The sequence below is a fragment of the Aythya marila genome, assembly GCF_965140915.1.
Source record: "Aythya marila genome assembly, chromosome: 4".
NCBI classification, from domain to species: Eukaryota; Metazoa; Chordata; class Aves; order Anseriformes; family Anatidae; genus Aythya; species Aythya marila.
Window position 1 is genome coordinate 43894737 of NC_139045.1, and position 27072 is coordinate 43921808.

Here is a 27072-nt window from a genome sequence, read left to right on the forward strand (position 1 = left end):
AGAGGCTTATGCCCTTTAATACTGGCAGCTACCACCAGGTAGGACACCCAGAGACATCTCAGAGGTTTTAGGTGCCTCTTTTGCAGAAACTGAATTTGGTCTCCCTGTGTCCCATTTTCTCCATAGGTAATGACTGTGGTACTGGCTGCACATGGATGGTGTAAGGCTTGACACTGCAAAATGCATTTCAAGCAATGAGATTTATTCTTTTTTCAGAGTGCAAAAAGCAAGGGACTCTCTGTCACATAAATCTGTTTGATTTTCTTCTGTGAGAGCTTTCATCTGGGCGTACTTTGCACGCGTGGTTGGGTGGACTAAAAAAAGACCAAGTCCAGCAAGCCGGTCCTTCATGTCCTCACTGGAGGGCTTTGTACTCCCCTTTGAACCGGAGGACCTGCAGCTGGGGCTCCGGGGTTTGGCCCCGGGAGGGAGGGCTGGATGGCAGCTTTGGCGTTTCTGAAAAGTCCACGAGATGGAGCTCTTGTTTGAGGGATAAGGCTCTCCGGCAGGCTGCGAAAGTAGGACATGGATCTCGTTTTATGGGATTTTTCACGCAACGGGCTTACGCTGAGCAAACCTGGCTTTCCAAGCACTTGCTTTTAACGCGCAATGCTCAGCATGAGAGAGGTGGGGAAAAAGGAAATGTATTTTTGCAGATAAAAGTGTTTGAAGCTTTCCGTGATGATTTCATTTTCTTGTTGCTGACTTGTTTTGCAGAGCTGTTTTTGCACTCCCTCCCTCCCATCTTTCTATCCCTTAGTGTGATTCTTTTATATAATTATAATACTTACACACCTTAGCTCTTCAACCCGTATAAAATCTAGGTGCTGGAAAACTTACTTAATGGTTTAGAGGAGAAAATGTACAGTTGGTGAGCAAGGAGGAAAAGTATTCAACCTGAAATGTAAGTTACCTGAAAGAAACCTAATAAGCCCGAGGAGTGTGACAAAGAAAGTGGAATTAAGTGTGTCTTAGCCTGTAAAGTTTGTTGAAAGACACAACTTGTGAATTCCGAAGACCAGCTACAGACAATTGCCACTGTAACTGCACGCACCTCACCTCTCCGGTTTGTGTCTCAAATGCTTTTAAAAACACATTTGTAGAAGCCCATTTGTTACTCGTGTAATCAAACAGCCACACTAATGCATCACAGACCAGTGTAAACACCCCGCCTACGAGGACGTTGTGCTTATCTTCAACATGGGTGGTATGAGCAGCAAGGAGATGTGGGCCCTGCCCCTCATAGCTTAACGTAGCAATGAGCCGCATTCTTTGGGGAAGGTAAAATGAATGGATATCACTAATTGCACCTTCTAGCAAGTCAGTCAGGTCATCGCAGCCCACCTTCCTTCTTTGTAAAGCAACATGGCCATCCTGACAGCTCTGAGGATCTTTTAGAGCAATAGATGAATTTGGGTCACTTATTGGTTTTGTTTTAATTGCCACGAACCAACCAAAAAATGCAGTCATGGGAAGCGCGGTAGCGTCATGGGATGGTGGCCATGTGAGGGACCAGGGGTCACGTAATGGTGGCGGTGCGAGGGAGGAGACATCGCAAAATGGTGGCCGTGCGAGGGAGGAGGTGTCACATGATGGTGGCTGTGCCACGCTGTCTCCGTGCTGATGCGAGGCTCTCTCCTTTCCTGCTCCCTGCCCTTGGTTGTAGCAGCCTGCCTGTGCCCTTCTCTGCCACTTCCCTTCACTCCCTTCCCTGTGCTCCTAAGGCGGGCTGGGAGGTGAGACCTGTGCTGGAGGGCTGCCATGAGGGCGAAGCCCTCTTCTGCAAAGTTAATTGGGTGATGTTGGCAGTAGGGTGATGGTTGGACCAGATGATCCTGAAGGTCTCTTCCAACCTTAATGATTCTATGAAAGGTGGCCTACCATCTCATAGCGTGGGATTTCAGAGTTTGAGATGGGAAAGAGAACAGCCAGTCAGTATTTTATTCTAGGTCATGTAGGATGAACTTCCCTTCAGCCATGCCATTAGGATAACCATTTTGTAGCTTGCCATCCCACGCTGTTGTTGCCTGGAGCCCTGCTCGGCTCTGTACAAGTGCATGCCAGCCCACAGAGCATTGCTGCTAATTGCTTGGTGCTACTGGGTATGCTTTGATAAGGAAAAAAGGAGCATCCATGAGTTAACATAGCTGGATGTATACTTTAAGTGCAGCATGGCTGCTTGTTGTGTTTTTATAGTAGCCAGATGTTGTACTGAGCTTAACTTAATCTTTTTTCAAATTGTTAAAGCCCATGGTGTGGGCTTTGAAAATGCATAAAGTTGAAACCTGGGGCACCCTGGAAGATGGAGGTTCTGAGTTCGTTTCCTTTTTGGTTTGTATCAGTAATTAAGGAGAATCAAATCTTAGCTCAGATGTGTTTCCAATTCTCCCTGCAATGGTGTGTTTCTGCTGCCCAAGCTCTGGCTGATGACCGACATGACCCTTTACCTCTTCCTCTCTCCGTGTTTTCTGTGAATTGCATATTCCAATTTCCTAGGAATCACAGGTGTTTGCTGATTATGCAGTAAGGGCTATTCCATCAAGAGGCAGACATGCCTATTGTACAGAGCAATATTACATGCAGTAGATGTACAAAAATGTTAAGAATTCTCAACATCTTTAGGCTAAACTCATAGCTGGGGGTCCTGGATCTTCTGGGAGAAGGTAAAGGGAAAAATGTCATCATGAGGGCAGTTTGTGTGTTTCTGCTGAGTAGAGTTTATAATTTTGTTTTCTTCTTACTGCTGGCTAACTAGAAGGGAAATCTGAGTCTTGAAATGGGAGCTGAGGATACCAAAGGCTGCCCTGTCTTCACCTTGAGGGAGGAAGGAGAGGAAGAAGAGGAGGTTGATGGACTTTCCAGGGGCCTGGAGGGAACTGTGTAGGACATCTATGATCTACCCTGTATTAAAGCAAATCCTGCGCTGTCAGGTGTCACCAGATAAACCTACAATCAGTTTGTCAAATCTGTTCTAATTTTCTGCCACCTAAGTTGAAATCTTTTGTGTTTTACAGATGAATGCTTAAGGGAGAGATCATATTGGCCTTCAAAATTGCAACTAGTGTTTTTGCACTGAGGTTTCACGGTGAGCAGCATGTCCACGTGAGTTGTGGGTGGAAGCTGTGTGTATAGCTGAAGTTTAGGACATGAGAAGCATTAAGTGAAAAAAGCTAGCATTTAGTTTTAAGTACCATTTTTGAACAGCTGATTCTTGTTGCCCGGAGAAGAGTTTGTGGCTCCATGGCATGAGTGCGCAGCACTGTGATTGAAAACAGTGACTTGAATAAACACTTTGCGGTGACGTGTTGAAAACAATTATTTTTTGAAGACAGGAATATAAAAAGAATTTAGGTCTGGGAAGTGTCTGTGGGAACACCTAGTCACATAAGAATTAAAGATTGCGTGTTCTAGATCAAAGTAGCCTATAGTTCATACTGCATCTAATTATTGTCCCATTCTCTTTTATTAAATTCATTTGTTTTAATTAGAGGAACAGATATTTTGCACTAGAATTTAAGGAGTCTATTGGGCACTTGAGATTAAATCAATGGTTTGTTAACAGTTTTATCTGGGAAATGGATTAGATTATTTAAATTATGTGAAATAGCATCGCTTTTCTCAGTAGAATAAAATTATGATGAAGAAATAGTGCTTGGAGCATGAGAACTCTGCTTGTCATTATTTTTCACATGCAGATTTGGCATTTTACAGGGAAGCCATTCATCTTTAGTCTGGTTTTCTAACATAAAGTCAAATTTGGGGGAATAAAGCAAGTGCTACAATGGAGTTTAATGGCAGGTGTTTTTCAGTAACGCTAGGGGAAACTCCAGGGCTTGCCACTTGATTCCATAGCACTGTATTTTTGACTTTTGTTTTGGCTTTGTGGTCTCAGAGCAAAGAGCGTTATTAATCAGTTCATAAAACAGTAGGATTAAAAAGAATGCACTGGAGGTGTAAAACAGTCAACACCAAGAGATTTTAAAATGAGCTTAATAAATAAAACATAATTGGATAAAATAGGCGAGTAATGAGTTAAGAGCAGCCCGCATGTGTAATTTCTTGGGGTCAGTGGCAATGCGTCAGTTGACACCGCAGCTGGGCGAAGCCTGGAGGGCACGTAACAGGGTGTCGTGAGGCTGTATTAATCGCGGTTTGCCATCGAGGTGTCTTGGCTTACCCTTCTCACACCAGCACTTTTAAGTGACGCGGAAGAAACACTGAGTAAAATTGCAAGCTGCACACCAACTGCTGCATGTGCTTTTGATTTTTCTTTCTCTGGAGATAGGGTGAAGGAAACGTCTCTCATTAGAACAAGAAGCCGTAATGGAGGCGAGAAGGGAGCCAGTGCCACGCCGGCAGGATGCTTGCTGCGCTTTCAGTGGAGGTGAGCTGGGCACTCCCTGGCTTGCAGAGCAGGGGCATTTCCTTCGGGAAGATGGGCACTGGGGCTCTGTCAGGCTCTGGAAGGCACTCTCCTTTCCCTCACAAGTTGCCAGTCTTCAGGCAGCACCTGCTGGCTGCACAACAGGCAGCAGGAAAGCTTCACCTCCCTTTCGGGTGGCATCTCTGGATCAGCCTCAGGCGTGCCAAGCCTAGCAATCAGTGCCAGCATTTTTACCACTGCCAGGAGCATCGCCACTGTGCTTGGGGCAGACAACTTCATCACTTACCTGTGGGTGGTTGCAGAAAGCTTAGTGCCTGCTCACGCTGCATCTGGGCAGTCATTTGTACTGCTCATGGGAAGGTGGCAGTGGCAGCTCCTGTGAGCCAGGTGCTTCCCATGTGTGTCCCAAGACCCCCATGGCCCTGCCCATTCCTCCCCCAAGAGCACATCCACCACGTGCTGCTGCATTGCCTGCACCCATCGCGGCCCCTGAGGCGTAACTGGTCGATAGGTCTGGTGTCTGAGGTCAACAGGGAGCAATACCCTTTCCCCAGCAGCAAATGGGAGTCAATGAGTTACCAAGAGCAGATCTTCAGATCTGCATCACAACAAGAGTCACGTAACTGGGTGAAAAAAATGGTACATGCACACAACTAAACACGCACATGCAGGCACACACAGTGTCATCTGCCCTCCATCCTGAATGCACAGCAACACCGGGTGCTAAAGTTTGCGATGAATTATTTATACGATGAATTAGCCCTCTTTCTCTGCTCCTAGAATATCCAATTTCAGATTTCCATTTTGGTTCCAGAAAGCTTTATTATTCAGATTTATTCACAGGATAGCTTATTAAAAGTTTCCTCCCCTTTTTCCCTCCGTAATGCATAACACGCATCTTGTTTTCTGGTAGCACCTCTCCACTCTAGCAGGGGCTCCCAGGGTGGTGAAACAGTGAAGAGCGCAATTGTTATCCAGACAGTTTGCAGTCTTTTTTACGAACCAATTACAGATGTTCCAAATTTTGGATATTTATTTGCTCACTTAAGTCAAAACAGTTTCAGTCCCTGAGTAGATGATCCACGGCTACAAACAAGATTGTGACTACATGTGAATGAGTGATTTGGCTCTCATCGCTGTTTCGAAATTCATTTCTGTGCCCATGTCTGCTGGTAAAACTCCCTTCCTTGGAAGCCTCTGAGAGAGCGGAAAGCGAAGATGAGTGCCCAAAGTCAAGTTGCTCAGAAGTTTCCTGATCTTCCCCTGCAGTTTCTCAGTTCTGCTGCCTTGGCGCAAGGAACTGCGTTTTGCAATCTTTACGTCTTGCCTGGGGTGTTGTAAGCTACCGTGCTGGAGACCTGCTCCTGGCTGCAGAGATTGTGCAAACGGAAACCATCCCTGCATTTAGGGAGCCTAACTAAGCTCTGATTTCCTAGGTGCTTTGGTAGTGCCTGGGACGGTGAAATGGACTTAACAGGAATCACCTACCCGGTAGAATTTCCCTTATTTTGGGATTTCACTGTTTGATTTCCTTTTAAATACAGCTGGATGCCTTAGTACCTCTCAGACATGCATGTAGCTTTCAGCATTTATTTCCCAGCTCTGCCTTCCAGACCTAGGCTCAGTGTTTTCGTTCTCTGTGAATTCTGAGAAGGGCAAATCTTGTTCTCAGAGTGCTCGAGCTGTTTGGCTGAGTGTAGTTCTGTGCTGAGCTTTAAATCACGACAGCGATCTACGCTTCTGATAGAGATGGAGCTGCAAGCCTCCAAAAAACAGTTATCTGTTCTCAGAAGAGTCAGTGTCTGTGTAAATCACATTCAGGGGATGTCATCTCGCTCTCACTGAAATCACAAACAGCAATACCCTCTAAGAACAATAGCACTAAAGCTGTCCTCAGGTTAAAAATAATCTGTTTGCCTGTGTGCAAAGCACACGGTCCCGAGAGCTCCTTTGCCAGGCAGCAATATTTTACCTCTAATGACCTCAAACCAGAGCCAGCCATTTTCGCGGGCTCCCCAGAATAATGTTGTGCCACGCAGGGCACCCAAAGGTAGCTGCCTCCCTTCACCCGAGCACTGAGCTCCCTGCAGGCTCCTGCATGCTTCAAAGGCTTGGAGGAAGCTGCCGAGAGTGCCCTTGGTCTTCTTCACTGATTTAGGTGTTCTTTTAATCTTCTCTGATTTAGGTGCTGAGCTTTTTTGTTTGCTTTTCTTACTGAGGTGTCACGAGTGGAGGCAAACATTCCTCTAAAAGGAAGGAGCCAGGACGCTGGGCGCCAGCACCAGGTATTTTGGGGTTCTCCTGTACTTAGCATAAATTCATCCTAAACGTCTCTTTCCTCCTTTCCCACACTCCCACCCTCGAACCTATTCGAGAATGATAAATAGAGTGGTAAAATACGTAGAAATGGGGATGTGAAGAGAGAACGATGACTGATCGGGGGTTCCCCTGGGGCTCCTTGACTCCATCCCATGTTTCTTTCGGGAAACCTGTATTTCTGAGCAGTCTCCTGGGCACTTTTCGCTGGCTTGCAGCGAGAGAAGCGGCTATTCGGGGAGCTGACGGAGCGGGAGGTAAGTGGCAGTAACTAATGGCAATTAGCAGCAGCCTGGACAGCTACGTGTCCCTGAGGACGCGAGCTCTTTTGGGGCTTGTGCCTTCGCAGAGCCAGGCTGATTGTTGCCCTACAGGCGAGGACAATTTGCGTCCCTTCCCCAAGGCTTTGCTGTCAGATTTGCTCAGCAGTCTTGCTGAGAACAAGGGAGTTCGTGCTTTATTTTTGCCCCCTCCCTCCCTCCCCCAAGTTGTCGGAGGTAGGATGTGGCGGCAGGGAGGGGACGGTTACCTTCAGGGCCAGTGCCCAGCAGCTGCTCTGCCTGAGAACTTGCTCAGCGCTTACGTAGCGGCGCTTTTTGGGAGCGATGTACCAAAAAAAGAAACAAAAAGCGAGGAGACCTCCTTGCTGCTAAATGACAAGCGCCACTTTCCGCCCGCTCCTCGCAGCTCGCAGGTAAGACCGAGAAACCCCCCCCTCGGCTCCCCAAACCCTAAATCTACCTCTGACCGCACCGCCACCGCGGCGAGATGCGGTGACCCCGGCATCCCTGCGGACCCCCCCGGACCCCTGATGGGGGCTCGGGGAGCCGTGGGGGGAGCTCGGCGCGGAGCCCTGAGGGCCGGGGCTCCCCGGGGCCCGCCCCTCCGCCCCCCGCGGGGCCGAGAGGAGCGGAGCGGGGCGGGACGGGACGGGACGGGGCGGCCGCGGGGCTCCCCCGCCGCCCGCCCCGGCGGCAGCAGCGAGACGCGACGGGCGCCGCCGCTCCGCGCCCCTGCGCGCCCCCCAACTTTGCCCCCACGCCTTCCCCCCCCACCTCTTTTCCACCCCCTCTCCTTTCTATTTTTTGATTATTTTTAATTTTTTTTTCCTTTTTTTTTTTTTTTTTCTCGCCGGAGGGGTGGGTAGGGGAAGGGGCTATAAGGAGCGGAGGGACGGGCGTGACACAGTCCCCGCTGCAGCGGGTTGGGAAAACGCCTTCCCCCGCACCCCGGAAAAAAAAAAAAAATTAAAAAAAAAAAAATTAAACAAACAAAAAAAACAGCCGGGCCCCGCCGCCCCCCGTGGGAGCGCCAGGACAGGACGGGACGCCGCAAGGTAAGGCACCGGCTCCGGCTGGGAGGCGGCGGGGAGCCCCCCGGCCCCTCGCCGCAGCCCCTGCGGGATTTGGGGTCCCCCCCTTCAGCCTCGTCCTTGCCCGCTGCAGACCCCGCTCGTCCTCCGGAGCCAGGCACCGCGGGTGTCGGTAGCGTCTCGGTTCGTGTCGGCAGGGTTAAAGGAGGGGGAAAGAAAAAACAAAACAAAACAAAACAAAAAAAACAACAAAAAAAGAAAAACAGACAAAAAAAAAGTGGCTACCGAAAAAAAGTAGACGGGCAAGTCGCGGTGGGATGCAAGCGCAGGGGTTTGCTGCGCGCGGGGTGTGTTGCGTTTTTATTTCGGCAGCACAGAGACAATGGCTGTGGAGCGCTGTTTAATCACTTGCAGATCCAACTTTGGTGCCTTGCAGCCTCGGAAGGCCAGCGCGGGGCTCCCAAGGGCCGGCACTCCTGGGGTGCTGCATCCCCGCGCCCCGCCAGCGTGAGCCTCCCGCAGGCCTTCACCTCCCCAGCATGAGACACTCACAGGGCGTCACTGCTGGGAGGCAGGGTCCCCAGGGCGGGCGATGCTGGGTGACCAACGTGGCAGCGTGTCGCCGTCGGGGCATCCTGCAGCCGCCGTCTGGCAGCGGCCTGCGGTGGGCATCCGGCCTCGGTAGCACGTTTGGTAGAGCTGGTGGAGTTGGTGGTGTGTAAAGCTGGAAGAGGTGAGCGGGGTTGGAGGGTGAATTCCTCCCTGGGTGGCTGTGGAGAGTGATTTATGTGCGAGTGACGCTTGGAAGGCACGGCTGTCTCGGGTATAACCTGGTTTCCGTAAAAAAAAAAAAAAAAAAGGGTGCTTGGGCATTACACGTTGTCAGCAGGCTTTGCTGTGCTGTAAGGGAGTGGGGAGAAAAACTTGGTGTTTCTGACTCGCCTGCTTGGGAAGTGGCTGGCTCCTAACTACTTGAGGAATGGCGTTTTGGAGTGCTGCTTGTCAGGGTGCCTCATCCTGCCTGCCCCGCTCTCCTGCCTCGTAGCAAAGTGCATACCTGCGAGAGGAGAGCTGCCGAGGCCGGCTTTCTAGTACTGCTGAGGGTCTCTGGAGCACGCAGAGCAATGTGTAGAATTCAAAACTTGTTAGTGTTTGAAGGAGGAGAGGGCTTTTTTCAACACAGAGATTTCATGTTCTATTTCCAGCATCAGAAATGAGCCGTGGTGCACCACATGTCCCATGTGCACCGCGGGGGCGTATTTGGGGTCCTGTGGCCGCGCTTCCTTCCGTTTAGAGAGCGATACCCGCTCCTTGCGGGCTGGCATTCCCAGCCAGCAGATAACGAGCCCCTCGTAATTGGAGAAAGCTTTGTAATGCCCCCGATATAATCCTCCCTTCCCCAGCCTGCTCCTTTTCCCACCTCGAGGGTCCCCATGCGTCCGGTGTCACTGGCCCCGACACCTCGCACCGCAAGCCTGTGTGAATTTGGGCCTGGGTGGCCGCGAGGTGCTGGGGGCTTCGAGCGCCGCGTGGGATGCTGAGCAATTACTCGCCTGAGTGACCCTGCTGAAATTAATAGGGGCCTCTTTTTTTTTTTTTTTTTTTTTTTTTTTTTTTTTTATAATTTGAACCGCCTTCATGCTGGGATGCGTGGGCTCGCCCTGCACGTCTGTTTTGTTGTGGATGACTCCTTCGGAAACACCGAGGAAAAGCATTTTGGTTTCCCCAATGTTTATAAATACAATATGGTGCAAACTGTCAAGCAAGCTGTTCAAAATCACGTAACGCCTGCGCCGCGTTCTCTGCTAAGCTCAGATGCCTTCGCCACGTACTTGCTGATCCTCCGACGTTTACAGCTCCCGGCCTACGGCTCCAGTTTTTGGTAGGAAACAAGGCCCCGGGGGTGGAAGACGGGGTCCCGGCACTGTGCTTGGAGACTGGGGGCTTCCCCGAGTGCGAGGCTCGGTTGGGTTTTGGTGCCGCTTGCCCCGTGGCCCTGTTGGTGCCGGAGCTGCTTTGCCGGGCGCTTCGGTCTCAGTGTGCCAGGGTCTCCTGCCTTGGTATGTACAACGAGATGAGATGTTTATTAAACTCAGCCCCTGCTTTGTCTTCTACAATTTACGTTCCGAAAGGCTCGTAATAAACAGTTTATTAAAAAGAAATCCTGATTTATTTCTGCAAGCGGTTACGCTTCAAGATGGTATCAAACGGTTTTGCAAGAGACCACCTTTTATGCTTCCCCTGGCAGTTTAAAAGATTGCTAGAAAAATAATCCAGAATCTAAGTGGGCTTGGACGAAGGCAAGCCAGGAGCGTCTGTCAGGGTACGTGGGGCTTTCTTGCAGCGAAGCGACAGATTTTACCGCAGAACATCTGGGCACTGGCTTCAGTTACAGCACAGATTTCAGGGGGATAACAAGTCGTGTTTGGCTTCGCCTTCGTTTTGAAGTCACTAAACTTTATGTGAATAATAAAACTGTAAGCCCATTACTTCACTATTTTCAAGGGGCTATTTCAGGCCTCCTTCAGCATCTCGCCTCTTTCTAGAGCTGGTTTTATTTCGTTTTGCTAAGTGGGTATTTATTTTTTCATTCCCTGCCTTTTTGGTTTTAAGTTTTCTATTCTCAGAAGGTAAATTTGCTCATTTATACCTGCGGACACCCTCTGGGTGCCAGGTTTCCCTGCAGCCTTGCAGAATGAGCACGTTTTCTGCGTTAAGGGCAGCGTAGTGAGATGTGCACGCTCCTCGCTCAGCATGCTCAAAGCAGCCGACGCTGCTGGCATGGGGCACCGTGTAGCTGCTTCAGGCTGCCATCCGGGCTTTTAATAAGGAGTTAACACAACGCTGGGGCTTGGCTTGCTTTTTGCTTGCCTGATTACGAAACGCAGAGAAGAGGAGTGTGGGATGCTGGGGTGAAGGGCCTCGCACCTCAGGAGGGGAGGGAGGGGGCTTGTGAGTGCTGGTAGAAGGGAGCGCCTGCTGCTGGGAGTGCCTGGTGTGCCTTTGGGGATGATCACCTTGATGGGCTTTGCATCAGGATGTATATGCTTGGGGTGAGGTTCGCATGCATGCAGAGAGCCCCTGACATCTGCGTTGCTCACAGCCAGGGTGGTGCAACGGTGAGTGCTACGGGGCTGCATGTTTTGCTGTCACTGAGGGTATGGCCCGTCAGGATGATGGAGGGGCTGCGGGTGCTGCCCAAGCAGGAGTGAGTAGAGAAGGGACATGAATTATGTTAGAGGAAAGGAAAAACCTTGGGTAAGATGAGTGAGAGAGGACTCGAGTAGTGCTTTAGCTCTATTAAACAAAAGTGGGCATCCTCCTGGATAAATCACAAAAAAGCTTGTGGAAGCTCTGTTCCCCAAACTTTGTTTTGCATTGTGACTGAGAGTGTGCTACTTCCACAACAAAACTCCTTGTTAGACCAAGCAGCAATCGTTTCTGCCTGAGAAAACTGCTCCAATAAGCTAACGCTGACAGGAGGAGCTGTGAAGGCTGAGGAGATGTTATGCTTGAAAACTTTAACTAGATGTCATTAGGAGAGGAAGTATTTGCCCTTAGATTGGGAAACAGGTCAGGGTGATAAATCATAACTCCAGGAGAACGTGCCTAAAGGAGGAAATAACTTAAGAGGGACGCGGAGAGCCAATATTAAAAAGAAGTTTGTTCTTTCAGAATTCATTCTCCAATTCACAGCACACGAGGGCAGCTGCTGTGCTGGGGGAAGATGAATGTTAGCACCGAGCTGTAACAGGAACCAGTGGAAAATCTGTTTACATGGATGGCTTCATGGAGCATGCAGGTCATGTAGGACATGCCAGTCCACGTGCGAGATAGCTGATACTGTAACTTCAACCAAAAAGGTGTTAATTTTCTCAGGGATGTTTTATAAGACAGGTTTGGGGTTTGTGCTCAGCTCTTAAATGCTGCTCAAGCAAGTGGTGGGCCTGGTGGTATGAGAGCATTCCCCCCAGCCTGTCTGTGTTTTGCTGAACAAAAAGGTGCACGCACTACCCTGCCGGAGGGATGCACGCACACGCTGGCAGCTCCAGAGCATGCGGGGCTGTTTGGTTTTGGTGAGCATGAGCCTGCCCTGGGATGTGGTACCACAGGACCGGGCTGCTTTTAGGACAATTAAACGTGGCGGTTGGAGAGATGTTTGCTGATTGCGTGACAGCCGAGATAAGAAGCAGTGGTCCTTGCTGAGAGCACCTGGAAAGCGAAAGGCAATAATTTCTCTTTCCCACTTCATCCCCCTCTCTGCGGGTCCGGATATGAGTGCCCCTCCGTGTGACCCTCGCACGCTCACGAGGTGACACGCTGCCGGGAGCGGCGCTTCCGCTGCGGTTTGCAGGGGGAAAGGGGAAAAGCATTGTTCTCTTAATTAAGCACATTGCCTTTTCTTTTTTTTTTTTAAGGGTTGGAGCTTTATTGGGGTGAGAATTATGCTTTTTTCATCTTTCTCACTTTTAACCTTGCCTGTACTGCAGGCGGATCACAGGTTCTGGATACAGGGATTGCTCAGAGGAGAGGGTTTTTACAAAGCAGCCAGGGTAGCAGCAAAAGGCGAGCTCACCTTCTCCTGCTGCTTCATTAAGTTGTACCAGGTTTACTGCTGATTTGTTTATATTGAAACAGTCGAAATGTGTCTGAGCATATGGAGGGCCTGGTGCAAGTTGTGCTGCTTAGACAGGGCTGGTGGTCATGCAGGAAAGCCAAGCGTCCCAGAGCTGCCAGCTGCTCTCTGGATGCAAGGGAAAACATCCTCAAGCAGTGTCAGCGACATTCTTGCTGTTCCTCTGGCTACTAAAGCTGCATGTAACTCTCCGTGGGTTTTTCCTCATGAGGAGAGTTACTTACTTCAGTGTGATTTGTAGGAACTAATAGGATCTCCTCCTTATTTGGGGAAGACCCTAGGGGCGCTCTCCGACTGTTTTTTCAGTAATGAGGAATAATGAATAAAATCCTAACAGTCCTAGGAGGTATTAAAGTTGCAATTTTGCAGGGAAGATTTACTGTCAGTCAATTAAAACTTTTATAATCCTGTTAGAGCACAATAGTTGAAATAATACGTCCTATGAAAAATAAGCTGCTTTTAAGACCCTTTCACACCATGTGAACAAAGCAAAGCTTGGATTTAAAGTCTTTTAATATTTGAATTGACCAAGTATCTTAAGGCAGCGAGTAAGACACCCCTTGTCAGCGTGTGACAGCAGGGATGCAGGCTCAAGGCAGGAGGCGTGCTACGTTAAGTTATGGTGCTCACTCCAATCCCCACTCATTTAAGAAAACGCGGTCACAGGGCTGTAAGAAAACCCCAACAATCAGTGCTTTAACTAGGAAATGCCAAACACATAGATCCTGGTGATATGTGCTTCCAGTAGGCTGAAACATCCCGCAGCTGCTTGCAGTTTCCCTGGGCTGAGCCACGTTGGATCCCGCGCTACGTGAAGGCGAAGTGTTGGTACCTGAAACTGCAGCTGGGCGCTGCTCAGCTTCTTGCAGGGGCAAAGCCAGCTCAGCGGCACAGGCAGAGGTACTACGTCTTGATGGGTATCCAGCACCCACCCAAGCTGGTTTTTCTTTCCCTGAAAATTGAGCCACAAATACCCACCCACGCCACTCCAAAAAAAAATAAAAAAAAATAGCCTAGACCTCCTTGGCCTGCTGAAGTGCCTTGTGTGGATAAAACACCAAAGGGCGGGTGGTTTCTTGAGTGAATGGCTTTTTGCTTATGCAGTGCAGCGTTCAAGGTGATGTTGAAATGATGCTTTGTCCTCGAGCTGTACCTTCTCTCCATGCCAGCAAAGCAGCACCCCCAGAAGGCAGCCTGGCTCCCATGCCACATCTCTCACTGTGCCTTTTGCTTTTGGAAAGGGAAGGTCCCCTGACATGCGTTCCAGCCGTCTCCTAATGCAGAAATCCCTTCTTCCTTTTTCTTTCACTCCCTTTTCCTTTTCTTCCCTCTTGCTTCCCTTCTCTCCCACCAGGGGAGGAGGACTGGTGGCCGTAAGAAGGCTGTGGGGCTGTTTGGATGTTCGCTCACCCGTGGCAGCCCGACCTACCTGCCCACATGTGTTCCCTGTGCATTGGCTCGCGGTGCCGAGATGAAGGACTGACCTTTCGCCTGCCCGGCTGGACAAACAAACACTGGTCCAGCCGTGGCGTGGGGCTGGAGCCTGCCCTGTCAGTAAGCCATTTCTCAAATCCCATATCACAGCTCTGCAGCTGGCCCTGGTGGGGTTTGAAGCTCCCCTGGTACTTTGATTTGAGAGTGCATCGCTGGAAACTTTTCAGCTTGATCGTGCAGAAGGTCGTGGCTTGAGCTGCTTAGCAGAAACTGCTGCACAACCACCCAGAGCCCGGCAGCTCCCAAATACACTTGGAACCTGCTTTGTTTGTAACTCCCCTTTGCAAGTGTTGCTGGGCGAGAGCAGGAGGGCTGGGAGGGTCTGCCAGCCCCGTGGTGTTGGTGGGCCAGGATGCGGGCATCCCGGGGAGCCAGAGCCCAGCCCAGTGCTGGAGAGGGGCTGCTCACACCCTCTGCACTGACACACGGGCAATCCCAGTGCTCTCTTCCCTCACCCTGCTACCCTCCAAAAAAATGAAGGGAACCAAAGCTAAGCAGTCTTACTAGGAAAGAGGAGGAAGATGCACACGTAGGCAGGTCTGTATGTCTAACACTTTCTCTGGGCATGGTTCCTTAGCCTTGGAGATGCCAAATGACACTGGCTGCACCCAGCGCTGCCATGCTATACCGTATGGGTCCCTGCTTTCTCCTGAGCCTTGGCTGTATTTGTTGCTTTCGTGTGTCCCAGTGACTGGCGAGGGGATTGGGAAACCAGGGCTGGAGCCTCTGTGCTTGGGCCTGGACAGTATTAACCTCACCTGATGGCCACTGTGTGAAGGTCAGGTGTTTGGGGTAAGGAGAAGGTCAGATTTTCTTTGGTATTAGTCAAAATGATGGGCAGCACAGTGTGGCCACAGGTAGCTAAGTCAAGTGCAGCTAGCTTCTATGGCCAGCAATTTTCAGTTTACTGAGCTGCCCTCTGTCTGAATTGCCTTTTATTATTATTTTTTTTTAATTTCTATTTTTTAAGCAAGATGCTAAGGAGATAAAGGTCAGTTGGGAAAATCTAGCTATTGTGAATATTGCTGCTTTTTCTCATTCTTTCCCATGCAGTCTACAAAACCGAGGGTGCAGAAGAAAGGCTGATTGTCCCCCCGTGATGTGAGCCACTTGTGATGAGCCTCCCTGTGCTCACATCCACGCGCAGCCTCCAAAGAAGCTGACAGAGCTGGCGTTGTGCCGAGGAAACAGTGCAGGTGCTCTTCAGGGGATGGCAAAGACCATCGTGGGGCAGGTGCCCCTGCTGGGCCCTGGGAAGCCCTTCCCTGTGGGTTAGAATGGGAATATTTCAATATAGGTACCATCAGCACTACATTTGGTACTTTCTATTTTCAGAGGCTTTACAAATGTTTACATATTTGCAGCAACCCTTTTCCAGCTAGGGAAAATGGGACACGGGATCTGAGCGTTACTGTGGTATGTAACAAGTCCTTGTGAGAGAGCACCTTAGTGGTGGTGCATTAAGGATTCATAGGAAGGAAAATTCCTCTTACATGCCTTTAAAGCAAAGCTGAAGGCAGATAATATTAAAAAGGAATCCAATTTTGGCCAATAAATTACACTGGAAAATTAGGATTCTGATGATAATTGAGGAGCTGGAAATGTTGGAGGGTCAGCATAATCTGTAGTACCATGCTCAGCAGTAATATGTGGCTAGAAGCTCAAACCAGTAAAAAAGGGCGTAATTCCTTCAAAGTCAGCTGAGAACCTGGTTTACGTGATTCAGGTGTAACTACAAGCAATGCAGGGGAAATAAGGATAAGATTGAAAAAACATGGGAAAGAGCAGAATGGATCAGAAATAGCTTTTATCCCCACTCAAATTACATTTGCTCCTCGTTCCATGTTTAGTTATCTACAAATATTCCTGGACTGAAACAATCCAAAATCCAACCTTGCAAATGCATTTGGGGTGCCTGCTGCACTATCTGTGTGAATTCCCATCGCCGTGTCTTTGCTCTGAGGTGTCCACCAGTGCTGCTATTCCCAATGCTGGAGAAACTGTTTGTGATGAAAGCTGAGGGAATCGGCCTCTGCATGCCCAAAGGAACTGCAAAGCAGTAAGAAATGTTCCCCTTTTTTTAAGTCATCTATCAAAAAGTGGAAGGAAAGAAGTGCATGAGCAATTACAGCGCACTGATGGCAATTCAGAGCTCTCCGAGGGTCTCTCAGCTCAAGCCCCAGCAGTATGAAGATGCACGGACTCGATCCTGCTCCCAAGCTGCGGTTCTGCTTTCTGTCCTCCCCTGACACACCAGCCACCCTCGTCTCATAAGGGTTTTGGCAGGGGCCGTTGCTTGTGATGTCATTTGGAGCTATTATAGGGAAGCACGGGGAAACTTTGTACCAAACAGCAATTTGCTGGTGTTGGCTGTAGTTTGTAATTGTCAGGGCGTGCTCCTCCCTGCTAATCCTCTTGCTGAAATTCATTACGGACAGGCAGCAACATCCACTCGCACAGCCATGCTCAAGGCACAGGGACTTGGCCTTAGAAAGTGGCTATTGTTTAGTGATTAAAGGAAAGGATTATATTGGGATTTCCGTGAACAAGGAAATTTGCTGCCCCACTTTTATTGCTCGTAACAATGGGATAATAATTGCTCTCTCTTACAAAACACCTCGAGATCCTGTGATGAAAGATTTGTTGTAGAGCTACGTGGCGTTTAGAGCTGGTTATCTTAAATGGTCTGGAGTTGTGCAAACTCAGATTTCTCTGCCCCATGTGATTTTTCCTACTGGGGCTCAAACCCTGCTGAGACAATGGAAAAATTCCCCTTCTGTGCATTCAGCTTTGGATGCAGTGCCTGAAATTGGTGTTTATTGCAGAAGGATCTTCCTGTAGCAGTGTCACCCTACTTGTGGTCTCTGTGGAGGACATTTAGCTGTCTGGGCATTTTGGGAGGGCTTAGAAGAACAAGCAGGTATGGTGCCAGCCACAAGGCCAATTTATGCTGGAGTTGTGAAGGGCAATCAAGTGTGGTTTGGGGTCAAGCGTGCAGCAGGCTTCCACCCACGTCTTGCAGCACTTGGCTGCCAGTAGTAGGCTACACGTCTTCCTGTGCCCTCACAACAGAGGTATCAGGGAACAACTGGATGTTGTACCAGAGGTCGCTGGGGACTCCTTGTTTGTTTGTTTTTGACACTCACCCGTGGGTGGAAGTGGCTGTGAAGAGTGAAGAGCTGGTATGTGGGCAGTGACTGACAGGAGGAGGAAAGCTACCAGGCATTTCCTCAAGTGTCCCAGCTGGGATCTCCTGGCTCAGCTGGGTTTTTTGAAGCATCCCACTACTGCTCGCTGCAGGATGGCGATCCCGATGTAATCACAGTTGAATCTGTTTCCACTAAAAGTGGAAAAATAAATACGTCTCAGCTTGGAAACAAAATAGTCCATGTAAAATTTGATTTTTGATACCATATCTCCCTGAGTATGTTTGCTTTTCAACATGTCTAATTTGAGACAGCTCCACATTTTACAGTATTACCCCTTCAGAGTTAACCTCTCCCATAAGTTGCAGTTCATCAGCACTGTTGTTCATTAAGATTTGATGAAAACGTAACCGTATTTCTTCATATGGTCTTATTTCTGCATAGCTGGATGTTTTCCCATGCTACTGTGATTTGCTCTGCTAAAACAATACTTCCAGCAAAGGCAAACCCTGGATTGAACTGGAATTGCAAGAGGCGGTCAGTTACCCCACAGATAATTAATTGACAGGGTGGACCCTAATAGCTTCAAAGGCACCATTAGTGTCTGTCATGTCCATGCGTGCTTAGGGAGCGTTAATCCAGGGATTTGGGGCACAACGGCACGAGTGCTCCTTCCCTGCCAGCTGCAGCACCCCACACAAGTGTTTCTGCTCTGGTGGGCTGAGCGGGTGATGCACCCGCCCATCTTCTACTTTGCCCCCTGTCCCTAGATGGGACCATGACCTTCGGGTCGTAGGCTGGCACTTCTGGCACAGTGCAAAGCAGCAGCAGGCAGCAAGCCTGCTGGAGCACGGCTTTTTCCTTTTAAAAACAAACAAACAACAACAACAACAATATGAAAGGCATACCAAATGTTTTCCAGACCCTTTAGGGAAACACAAATATTAAAGGCCGTGCCTTCACTCTTCCCCTTTGGTAACAAACAAATAAATGAGCTCCCAATAAATACTTAAAAATTTCAAAAGCATTATTTTTTCATTCTTTACACATCAAAAATAATTATATTACAGTTGAAATTGGTAGGCGCTTTTAAATTGCTCTGTGTCTGAGGCGATAACTCTGTATGCTGAGGTGCGTATATTTGTGTTGTATATCTCTGGAAGTGAAGTTTGTAATGGAAAAGCTTACAGACTCTTTACTTGCAGCATTCCTATAAGTCAAAGAAGTCACACAATGCCCTTTCATTTCCAAAGCTAGACTTAAATCAGGTCAATAAATCTACAGACTCATTATGAGATGCAGCATGGGTAATGCAAACAACTGAAAAAACCCTAATGCAGTGGAGTTTAAAAACAGGGAGTGAGGTGGAAAAAAAGTTAACCATCCACACAAGAAAATGAAAATGCAATACAAAGGCACTGTGGCAGGCAGTGCCTTGAAGTGATCCCTGCTAAATTACAGTCGTGCACTTTCCGCTCTCTGTAATCAAATGTTAGGTTTCACTTATTCCAGATGCGTTTGCTTCAAATAAACCCAGGCCCTTTTTGTTTTGTTACTGCAAGTCCTTGACAGTCACCCATGGACAGTCATGAAGGCAAGAGAATGCTCTGGACAGGCTGAGGTGCTCAGAGGTGACCACGGGTGGCTCTGTGGCCCTGCTGCCTCCCTCCGGCCTCCAATGGAGGACTTGCCCGGCCTGCCTCCATCTGCTGTGGGGATGGCCTGAGAGCTAAAGCTGATTTGTCCCTGAATGCGAAAATGCAGCCAGTTGCAGATCCTGTTAGCCTCTCCGTTTTGGCTTGTAATTACTGTCTGCCTAGATATTTGCAGGTCTTTCATATAGATGGAGTTAGGGATGGGAATGTCTTGGAGGCCAGTCGGAGTGTGTGTAAATGGGGTGTGGGAGAGCCGGGAAGATTCCCTGCTCGAGCATAAGTCGCTCAGAAGGAAGGGGGGAATTGTAATCAGTGTAATTGTAATCAGTTCCAATCCAATGTAATGATAATTCTCACGTGTATGCTCACAGCTCAAGTTTACAAAATGGCCAGACTTTTATTTATTTCTACTTTCAGAAGGAAAAAAAAATCACAATGCCCCTGGTAAGGCAGCATGTGTTGAGGCGCTGGAGGTCATTACGCCCCACTCCAAGCTCTCAGCACCTGCTTCTGTTCTCCCTGTTCAGGTAAAGGCCCGCAGCTAGCTGCCCCGTGGCCTCTTCCTCTGCTAGCCCATGGCTGTCACCTTGCCCTGGGGGCTGGAGCAGGCCTTGGCCCCTGGGTGTTGGACCCTGTGGAGGAGAGGGGCTGGGGAGGACGCGAGCAGTGGGGACGGGCCGTTAGAGGGCACTTTTGCAATCCTGGAAAAGGCGAGCAGTGCTTATTATTTCACTTAGGACTGTTTGCTTTGGCTCTTTCTTAAATTCAGTGATAAACAGCAGGCAAATCCCTCCAGTCAGCAGGAATATATCAATAAAATATTGACTCTGAGTTTAAAAGAAAAGAAAACAAGGTGAACTCGTGGAAGAGGGAACAAAAGACATTCAGGAGGTGGCACAGTCTGGAGAACAAAAATCACACAGCGTATTTCACGTCGTGTGTGAGCTTTAGGGGGCAGGGTTGGGGCCAGTATGTGCATTCAAAAAATAAAACACGCTTGGACCATGTGGCACCAAGAAAATAGGAACATTGGTCGGACGTTTTCAGGAGTGGGGTGGGATTGTGCTTGTGCTCACAGGCACTGCACACATTTCTGGGGGGATGCTGTCAAAGTCATTGCCCAGGGTGAGCTTATCCAGAAGGAAAGATGGGGCAAAGAAATGCTTTTTTCTTGGTGTTTTGTGTGAGTGAATTGTAGAGGATTTAGCTTAAAACTATGTGAAATCAATCAGTGCCCTGCAAAAAATATATATAAATAAAAAATATGTTTATTAACATATGTGAAAGGGTGGTATAATGCTGACAGCAGTTTTTTCCAAAACTCGGTGAGTTTTCAGTGCCTCTTTGCTATTTAGGTGTCCCACCTTTGGAAGTGTCATGTGTGAAAATTGCTTCTGTTTTAAGTCTCAGAGGTTGGATATGTGAAAATGAAGGCACTCAAAATCCTACTTGCTTGTAAAGGAACCAAGTTTATAAAAGGCTTGTCTTTCATTAGCAGTCGATGATTCTACAAGCTATTTCACATATAAAATGGGCCGGTGCTGCCTTCCTAGCCTGGGGAGGGAGCACAGGACTAACCTTTACATATCTTCTGTGGTTAAGTTTAAGCTGAAGCACTTTTACAATTAGTTACAGGAATCACAGACAAATCCTTACCTTTTCGCTACACTGCAACAGTTACTGGGGAGAGAAACGCTGTCTACCAGTTTTTAAAGTGGATTAGCTAGTAAGATTGTTTAAGAAGTGAAGCTTAGCCTGGGTAGTCCTATAATCAGTAGTTTATTTTAATAACGGTTACACTGCACTGGAGCAGACTGTGAGAATATACGATATTGCAATTTCAGGGGGTTCACGTGGAGGACGTGGTCTGCAGAAAGCATCCGTGTTTCTTACCTAACCAAATAATCTGCTGTAGCTGGTGTGTATAAATTAGAAAGAATTTCTTCCCTGTTGGCCAACAATAATACGTGAAAAGTCAATAAACAGTGCTTTGCAGCACACGGAGCTCGTCTGGTGTCCTATGAGGGGAGATTTCTGCTGACTTCGGTGACTCGAGTCAGACAGTATTTTGACTTAGGATCTTTGCTCTGAAAGGCCAAATGTCATTGCCTTTGGTGATCAGTATCAACACTTTGGTCTGAATTCAACAAAGTATGCCTGCTGTCATCCAAATCTAGGTAAGGAGCTGGTCAGGATAAACTTTGACAAACACTGGGAGAGACAAACCATGATTTGACTGCAAGTAGCAGCTACATGTCTTAGGTAAAGCCATGTATGCCCTTCCCTCCCTTAGGGCAGAGCACTGCAGTAAGCTCTCAAATTATAATGAAATACTCAATTTAAAACCTGAGTGATGGAGATTAAGTGTTATAAACCCTGCAAATGGGAAATTATGGTGATGGAGCCTTGCCATCCCCCAGCCCTGTGTTGCTGTTGTGAGGTTATCGCCGAATAAATAATGGGCTGAGGCTCTTTTGGGGTTTTCAGAAGGCAATCACAGGAGGGGGAAGGAGGCGGCCACTGATGCTTCCCTCAGGGGGACATGTTTATATTTTCCTTAAGAGCTTGAAAAAGACCAATTTTATTATGGCTTAAAATACATCATGCCACTTCTCACGGAGTCTTGTATTTACTGTTTTTATGTAAAAGACTAGAGAAAGGTTGTGTGGAGGAAACAAAACAAAACAAAACAAAACACCAACTGAACAGTGGATTTGATTTTAAAGGTAAAAAGAAAGAGTATCTTATGAAGCAATAATCAACTTATTCTGCAGTATAAGGACTGGGGCATGTGTGCACACTGAACCAAGTAGCAACAAGCAAAGTAAGATAAAACTGTTCTGCCAGCTCAGTGTTTTTACCACGGTTTTCCCCAAAGCCAGTGGCTAACACAGTTTAGGTAATGGCCTAAAACTCTTTTTTTTCTTCTTTTCTAATTTTAGGAATATAATTGTTTAGCGGTTTAAACTCACTGTACTCATACCAGAAATGGGCTGCGTTTCCCCTCACCCCAGCCAGAGCCATTGGTATGAGATCATTTGCTGTATTGAAAGGAGATTTGCAGTCTATCCCACTGTATACGTTAGGGTAGTCATTACTGACCTAGTTGTAGACATAATAATGAAAGGCTGAGATTATGAATTATTATGCCTAATTTGTAAGGGATTCTCTGCTTTTGTGTTTTGCAATTCCCATCAGGCTTGAGGATTAAGCCCTGCTGAATTGCATGCTAATACCAATGTGCTTTGAATATGTGTGGGTTTATATCACATATTTTCCTAATTCTCTATTTTTATAAAGAGCAATTTCACTGGAAATATTTACTTTTCAAAGGATTGCTGGAAGCCCAACCAAAATCTGCTAAGCGACGTTGCTGTGCCCTCCATCTGCTCTGTGCTTACTCTGGGTCCCATGTCCAGCGAGTTCTATTTCTCCTGTGGCAAAACATCAAACTGTAGCTCTACCAAAGTATGTTCAAGGCTTTTGCTCTTTGTTACAGGGGGAGAAAGAGCCCAATTTCAAACCACTGTGTGGGCTTGCTTTCAATTATAGTTTGAGATGGAAAAATCTTATTTACATACTTTATCCAAGAGCTCTGACAATGCAAGTTTGGTCCTTACAACACATACTCCCAGTGCTCATGTGGCAGTACTGTGAAAGTTCCTGTAAAACATAAAGGGCATGCAACATCCTTGTAGGTATGCATTAATTTCAGTGGTGGAATAAGCCTTTCAAACTCATACCTCCTTGCTAAACTCCGCCATACTCTGCAGCTTGGGTCTAAAGGTTGGTTGAAGACTGTCGTAAGCTCTTGGGCAGTGTTAAATCAGCTGTAGGAGCCAAGTGGGTCTGCGTCTAGCTGAGCTCGTGAACGAACAGGTCATGACTAAACCCTGTGCTTCACTGTGGTCTCCCTTGAGCGGCATGAGATGAGGTGGGGGCAGTTTCTGCTGTGCACGTGTGGCTCAGCTCTCACCAGGGGATCCCTGTCGTTGCTGCAGGATGCTCCTGCTTCACTGCCCGCTGCTCTTGCTGCTGCTGCCACTCAGCTCCAGGACGCAGAAGTTGCCTACCAGAGATGAGGAGCTCTTCCAGATGCAGATTCGGGACAAAGCGTTTTTTCATGATTCTTCAGTCGTCCCAGATGGAGCCGAAATTAGCAGCTACCTGTTCAGAGACACACCTAAAAGGTATTTCTGCCCAGTTTAAGTAAGGTCATTGTACTTGGAAGATAGCAGATTTATTTGTTGTCTGTTTTGAAACCAAAACTGAATCCAAATAAGAGAAATTCTATGAAGTTCTATTGCATGAAATACAAATGCCAGTGCTCTGGCTGGTGAAGTAAGTAACTGTGTGAGTCTCCATCCCAGTCTAGCCTCCCCAGCTGAGGGTCTGTGCATTTTGTGTGATTCCTGGTATCAGCCCAGAGCTCCCACAGACCACAGAAGTTCCCTGAAGTGGGGCCACTAACCATGTCTGGATGCAAAGGGAGGGGGAAAGAAATTAGAAACTACAGGCTAACCTCACCACACTTGTCTCTCTTCATTATTTCATATTGTGCTTTAAAGAAGCAGTGCAAGACAACTCTGGCCTGGTTGCCCCTCTTCCCAGCCCTGTGGGTCAGAAAATACCAAGGTTAGTCTGGAAAAGGAATCAGGGCTCCAAAGGGTTCAGGGAACAGCAGAAATGCTACTGTCCTCCACATACCACACACCTCCTTAAGCCTTTGTGAATGAGGAACACTTTACAATTAGTGACACATAGTACTTGGGGAGGACACAGGGAGACAGCTGAATGTGCATGTGCCTGTATGTGCTTCTAGGGCTCTTACCTGGACATATAAAAAAAAACGTGTCCTGCTTTGAAGAGCTTACCCCTACATTCCAGGAGAGACCCCCGTTTCCCTCACTTGTACGTTTGTAGCCATTTATTCTGTACATGGTTAGTGTAGGGGCAAAGAGTGAAACTGATGAGGGAGAAGGGCAGGAGGCCAGAACCCCCTCTGCCATATCATGAAAAATGCACTGTGAGCTCTGCAGCTCAGTGCGGGCAGGGGGACCTCAGCCCCTCACCTCCTTAGCCTTCACCTGACAGACTTTCTATATTCCCTCTGTACATGCTTGCCTGTAAGTAACATTTTTTGCCTCTGTTGCCCTACCAAGGTCAGCCTTGATAATGTAAAGTCAGTCCCTGCCAGTTGGCTGCCACCAGGATATACTGACATTATAGCTCTGTTAACCTTCCCCTAGGTACTTCTTTGTGGTTGAAGAGGACAACACACCTCTAGCAGTGACAGTGACACCATGTGATGCCCCCCTGGAGTGGAAACTGAGTGTGCAAGAACTCCCAGAGGAAGCCAGTGGAGAAGGTTCAGGTATTAAACTATCAAAGACTTTCCTTATGCCTCAGAGTTACACTTTTCTCCTGTATTCAAAGCTCCTCAGGCCAGTCTCAGTGTGATGCTGAGTGTCACAGCAGGTCCATCTGTATGATCTTTGGATCTTCAGCACTAGTCCTGCTTTTGTGCAGGAAACTGTCAGTAGGTAGCAACATTGGGAAGGAAAAGCATTGTAAAAAAGTAAAAACAAAAGCTGAGGTTATAGTTACAGAGTACACTGGATGCTGCCACAACAAACTATTTGCCCAGAGTAGCCTGGTTTCACTGGGGGCTTTGCTGTGGGCTGTGCACACAAGATAAGAGTGGGAGAGGCAGGATTGGTATTGTTGCAGGGCTCAGAAACATGCCGGGAAACAGGCAGCAGAGACAGTTCATCCCGGGAACAGTATGGCACATCCAAGCTGGGTGCTTGGAGTAGTCTAGTGGAAGATGGAAGCCACCATCCACACAACTCCATTAATGTGCAATTAAAAGTGCAATTTCTATTACATGTGTTTTTAACCTGAGTGCCAAACTGTGCCTGATAGGACAGAACTACGGTAACATCTTCCTCAGAAGATACAACCTTTCATTTTCATCTCACACTTCTATTTTGTGTCTGTTAGTTTTATTTTCTCTTATTCCTGGATTGTGTCTCTACAAATGTTTTTCTGTGCTTATAATCTAGGTGAACCAGAACCTCTTGAGCAACAGAAACAGCAGATTACTAATGAAGAAGGCACAGAGCTGTTCTCTTACAAAGGCAACGATGTTGAATATTTTGTGTCCTCTAGTTCCCCTTCTGGTTTGTACCAACTAGACCTGCTGTCAACAGAGAAGGATACACATTTTAAAGTGTATGCAACTACTACTCCAGAATCTGACCAACCTTACCCTGAATTACCTTATGATCCCAGAATTGATGTCACTTCTCTGGGACGTACAACAGTGACACTGGCATGGAAACCGAGTCCCACGGCCTCATTACTGAAACAGCCAATTCAATATTGCATAGTCATCAATAAAGAACACAATTTCAAAAGCCTCTGTGCTGTTGAAGCCAAACTCAGTTCTGATGATGCCTTCATGATGGCTCCAAAGCCAGGTCTGGATTTCAGTCCATTCGACTTTGCCCATTTTGGCTTCCCCACAGACAACAATGCTGGCAAAGAACGTGGTTTCCTAAAATCATCATCAAAGTTTGGGCGCCAAACATCCTCAAAGCCGAGAGTTGACCTGCACAAAGTTTGTATCGGGAACAAGAACATCTTCACAGTGTCTGACCTGAAACCCGACACACAGTACTATTTTGACATGTTTGCAGTAAACACTAACACTAACATGAGCACTGCATATGTTGGCACCTTTGCTAGAACAAAGGAGGAGGCTAAGCAGAAAACAGTCGAACTGAAGGATGGCAAAGTTACAGACGTATTCATCAAGAGGAAGGGAGCCAAATTTCTACGGTTTGCTCCTGTTTCGTCTCACCAGAAGGTCACCTTTTCTGTTCATTCCTGTCTGGATGCTGTTCAGATCCAAGTTAGAAGAGATGGCAAACTTCTCTTGTCTCAAAATGTGGAGGGAGTACGGCAGTTCCAGCTGCGAGGAAAAGCAAAAGCTAAATACCTAATTAGGCTGAAAGGAAGCAAAAAAGGTGCTTCTGTGCTGAAGGTCCTGGCAACAACAAGGCCTAACAAGCAGTCGTTTCCTTCTCTTCCTGAAGATACAAGAATCAAAGCCTTTGACAAACTCCGCACGTGTTCTTCAGTCACGGTGGCGTGGCTTGGCACACAGGAGAGAAACAAATTCTGCATCTACAAAAAGGAAGTGGACGACAATTACAACGAGGAGCAGAAGAAAAGAGAACAGAACCAATGCTTGGGTCCAGATACAAGGAAGAAATCAGAAAAGGTTCTCTGTAAATACTTTCACAGCCAGAATATACAGAAAGCAGTCACCACAGAGACAATTCGGGGCCTGCAGCCTGGCAAGTCCTACCTGCTGGACGTTTATGTCATAGGGCATGGAGGGCACTCTGTCAAGTACCAGAGCAAACTAGTGAAAACGAGAAAGTTCTGTTAGTGCCCCTGCATACAGGGATACAGGGAACTCCGGTCTGAACATTATCCTACTTCCCAGCATACGGATTGACTACTTGCACAGCTGAGAAGCTGTGACCTGTATTTGTACTGTGTAGAAAAGATATCAGCTTGTATATTTATGTTTACATAAGTAATTGTTTGAAGGAACTGGGGCCGGTGCTCCCTGTAGCATCTGGCAACCGTATTATCATGTGTCCGGTGACCCACATGTGATGCTCAGTAGATGTCCGAGGTAGCAGGAAACCTTGAAGGAACTGGCACTCCTTTGCTTCCACATTGCATGAACTGCTCCTAAATTATTTTATACTTAAAAGGCTGAGATAAATCATTCATCCACCTTGTTATGCGCACACAAGACATGCAGGCATACACCCTTTCTCTCAGTGTAGATGGTAGGGTTTCTGTAAATTATTTTATAGAGTCTTGTTTTAAATGTTTATGTTTCTATGATTGTAAACTATTAAAATCTCTCCCTGTTAAAATACAGATCTAAACTAAGTATTAACTGGGCTGCACATGAATCAGTTTCATTGCTAATGTAAATTCTTACCTAGCTGATTTTCATGTTTAAATACTGTATGTATTTCATGTACAAAGTTGCCATAACGTTATATTCCTGTACAGAAAATTAAAAACAAATATTAGATTAT

General features: G+C 47.5%; 1 protein-coding gene across 3 annotated transcripts; it reads left to right on the forward strand.

Annotated features, from left to right (window-relative positions):
* The first annotated feature begins 6569 nt into the window (after positions 1 to 6569).
* On the forward strand, positions 6570 to 27065 carry NDNF (neuron derived neurotrophic factor). 3 transcript variants are annotated; one of them, XM_082759387.1, is made up of 4 exons: positions 6570 to 6669; positions 22945 to 23133; positions 24193 to 24317; positions 25009 to 27065. In XM_082759387.1, the coding sequence occupies exons 2-4, from the start codon at positions 22946 to 22948 to the stop codon at positions 26400 to 26402; spliced, it is 1707 nt and encodes a 568-aa protein (XP_082615513.1). In that variant the 5' UTR covers positions 6570 to 6669; position 22945; the 3' UTR covers positions 26403 to 27065. The 3 variants fall into 3 exon arrangements, with proteins under 3 accessions (XP_082615513.1, XP_082615511.1, XP_082615512.1); XM_082759385.1 differs by lacking the exon at positions 6570 to 6669 and adding an exon at positions 7268 to 7394; XM_082759386.1 differs by lacking the exon at positions 6570 to 6669 and adding an exon at positions 7843 to 8036.
* The last annotated feature ends 7 nt before the right edge of the window (positions 27066 to 27072 follow it).

What these genes read in the sequence shown, in the direction of transcription:
- NDNF (XM_082759385.1), top strand. Translation starts at nt 7,354, where the DNA reads ATGACAAGCGCCACTTTCCGCCCGCTCCTCGCAGCTCGCAG. An exon ending in CCGCTCCTCGCAGCTCGCAG is followed by an intron (nt 7,395 to 22,944) that starts GTAAGACCGAGA and finishes TCGTTGCTGCAG; the next exon opens with GATGCTCCTGCTTCACTGCC. An exon ending in TTCAGAGACACACCTAAAAG is followed by an intron (nt 23,134 to 24,192) that starts GTATTTCTGCCC and finishes ACCTTCCCCTAG; the next exon opens with GTACTTCTTTGTGGTTGAAG.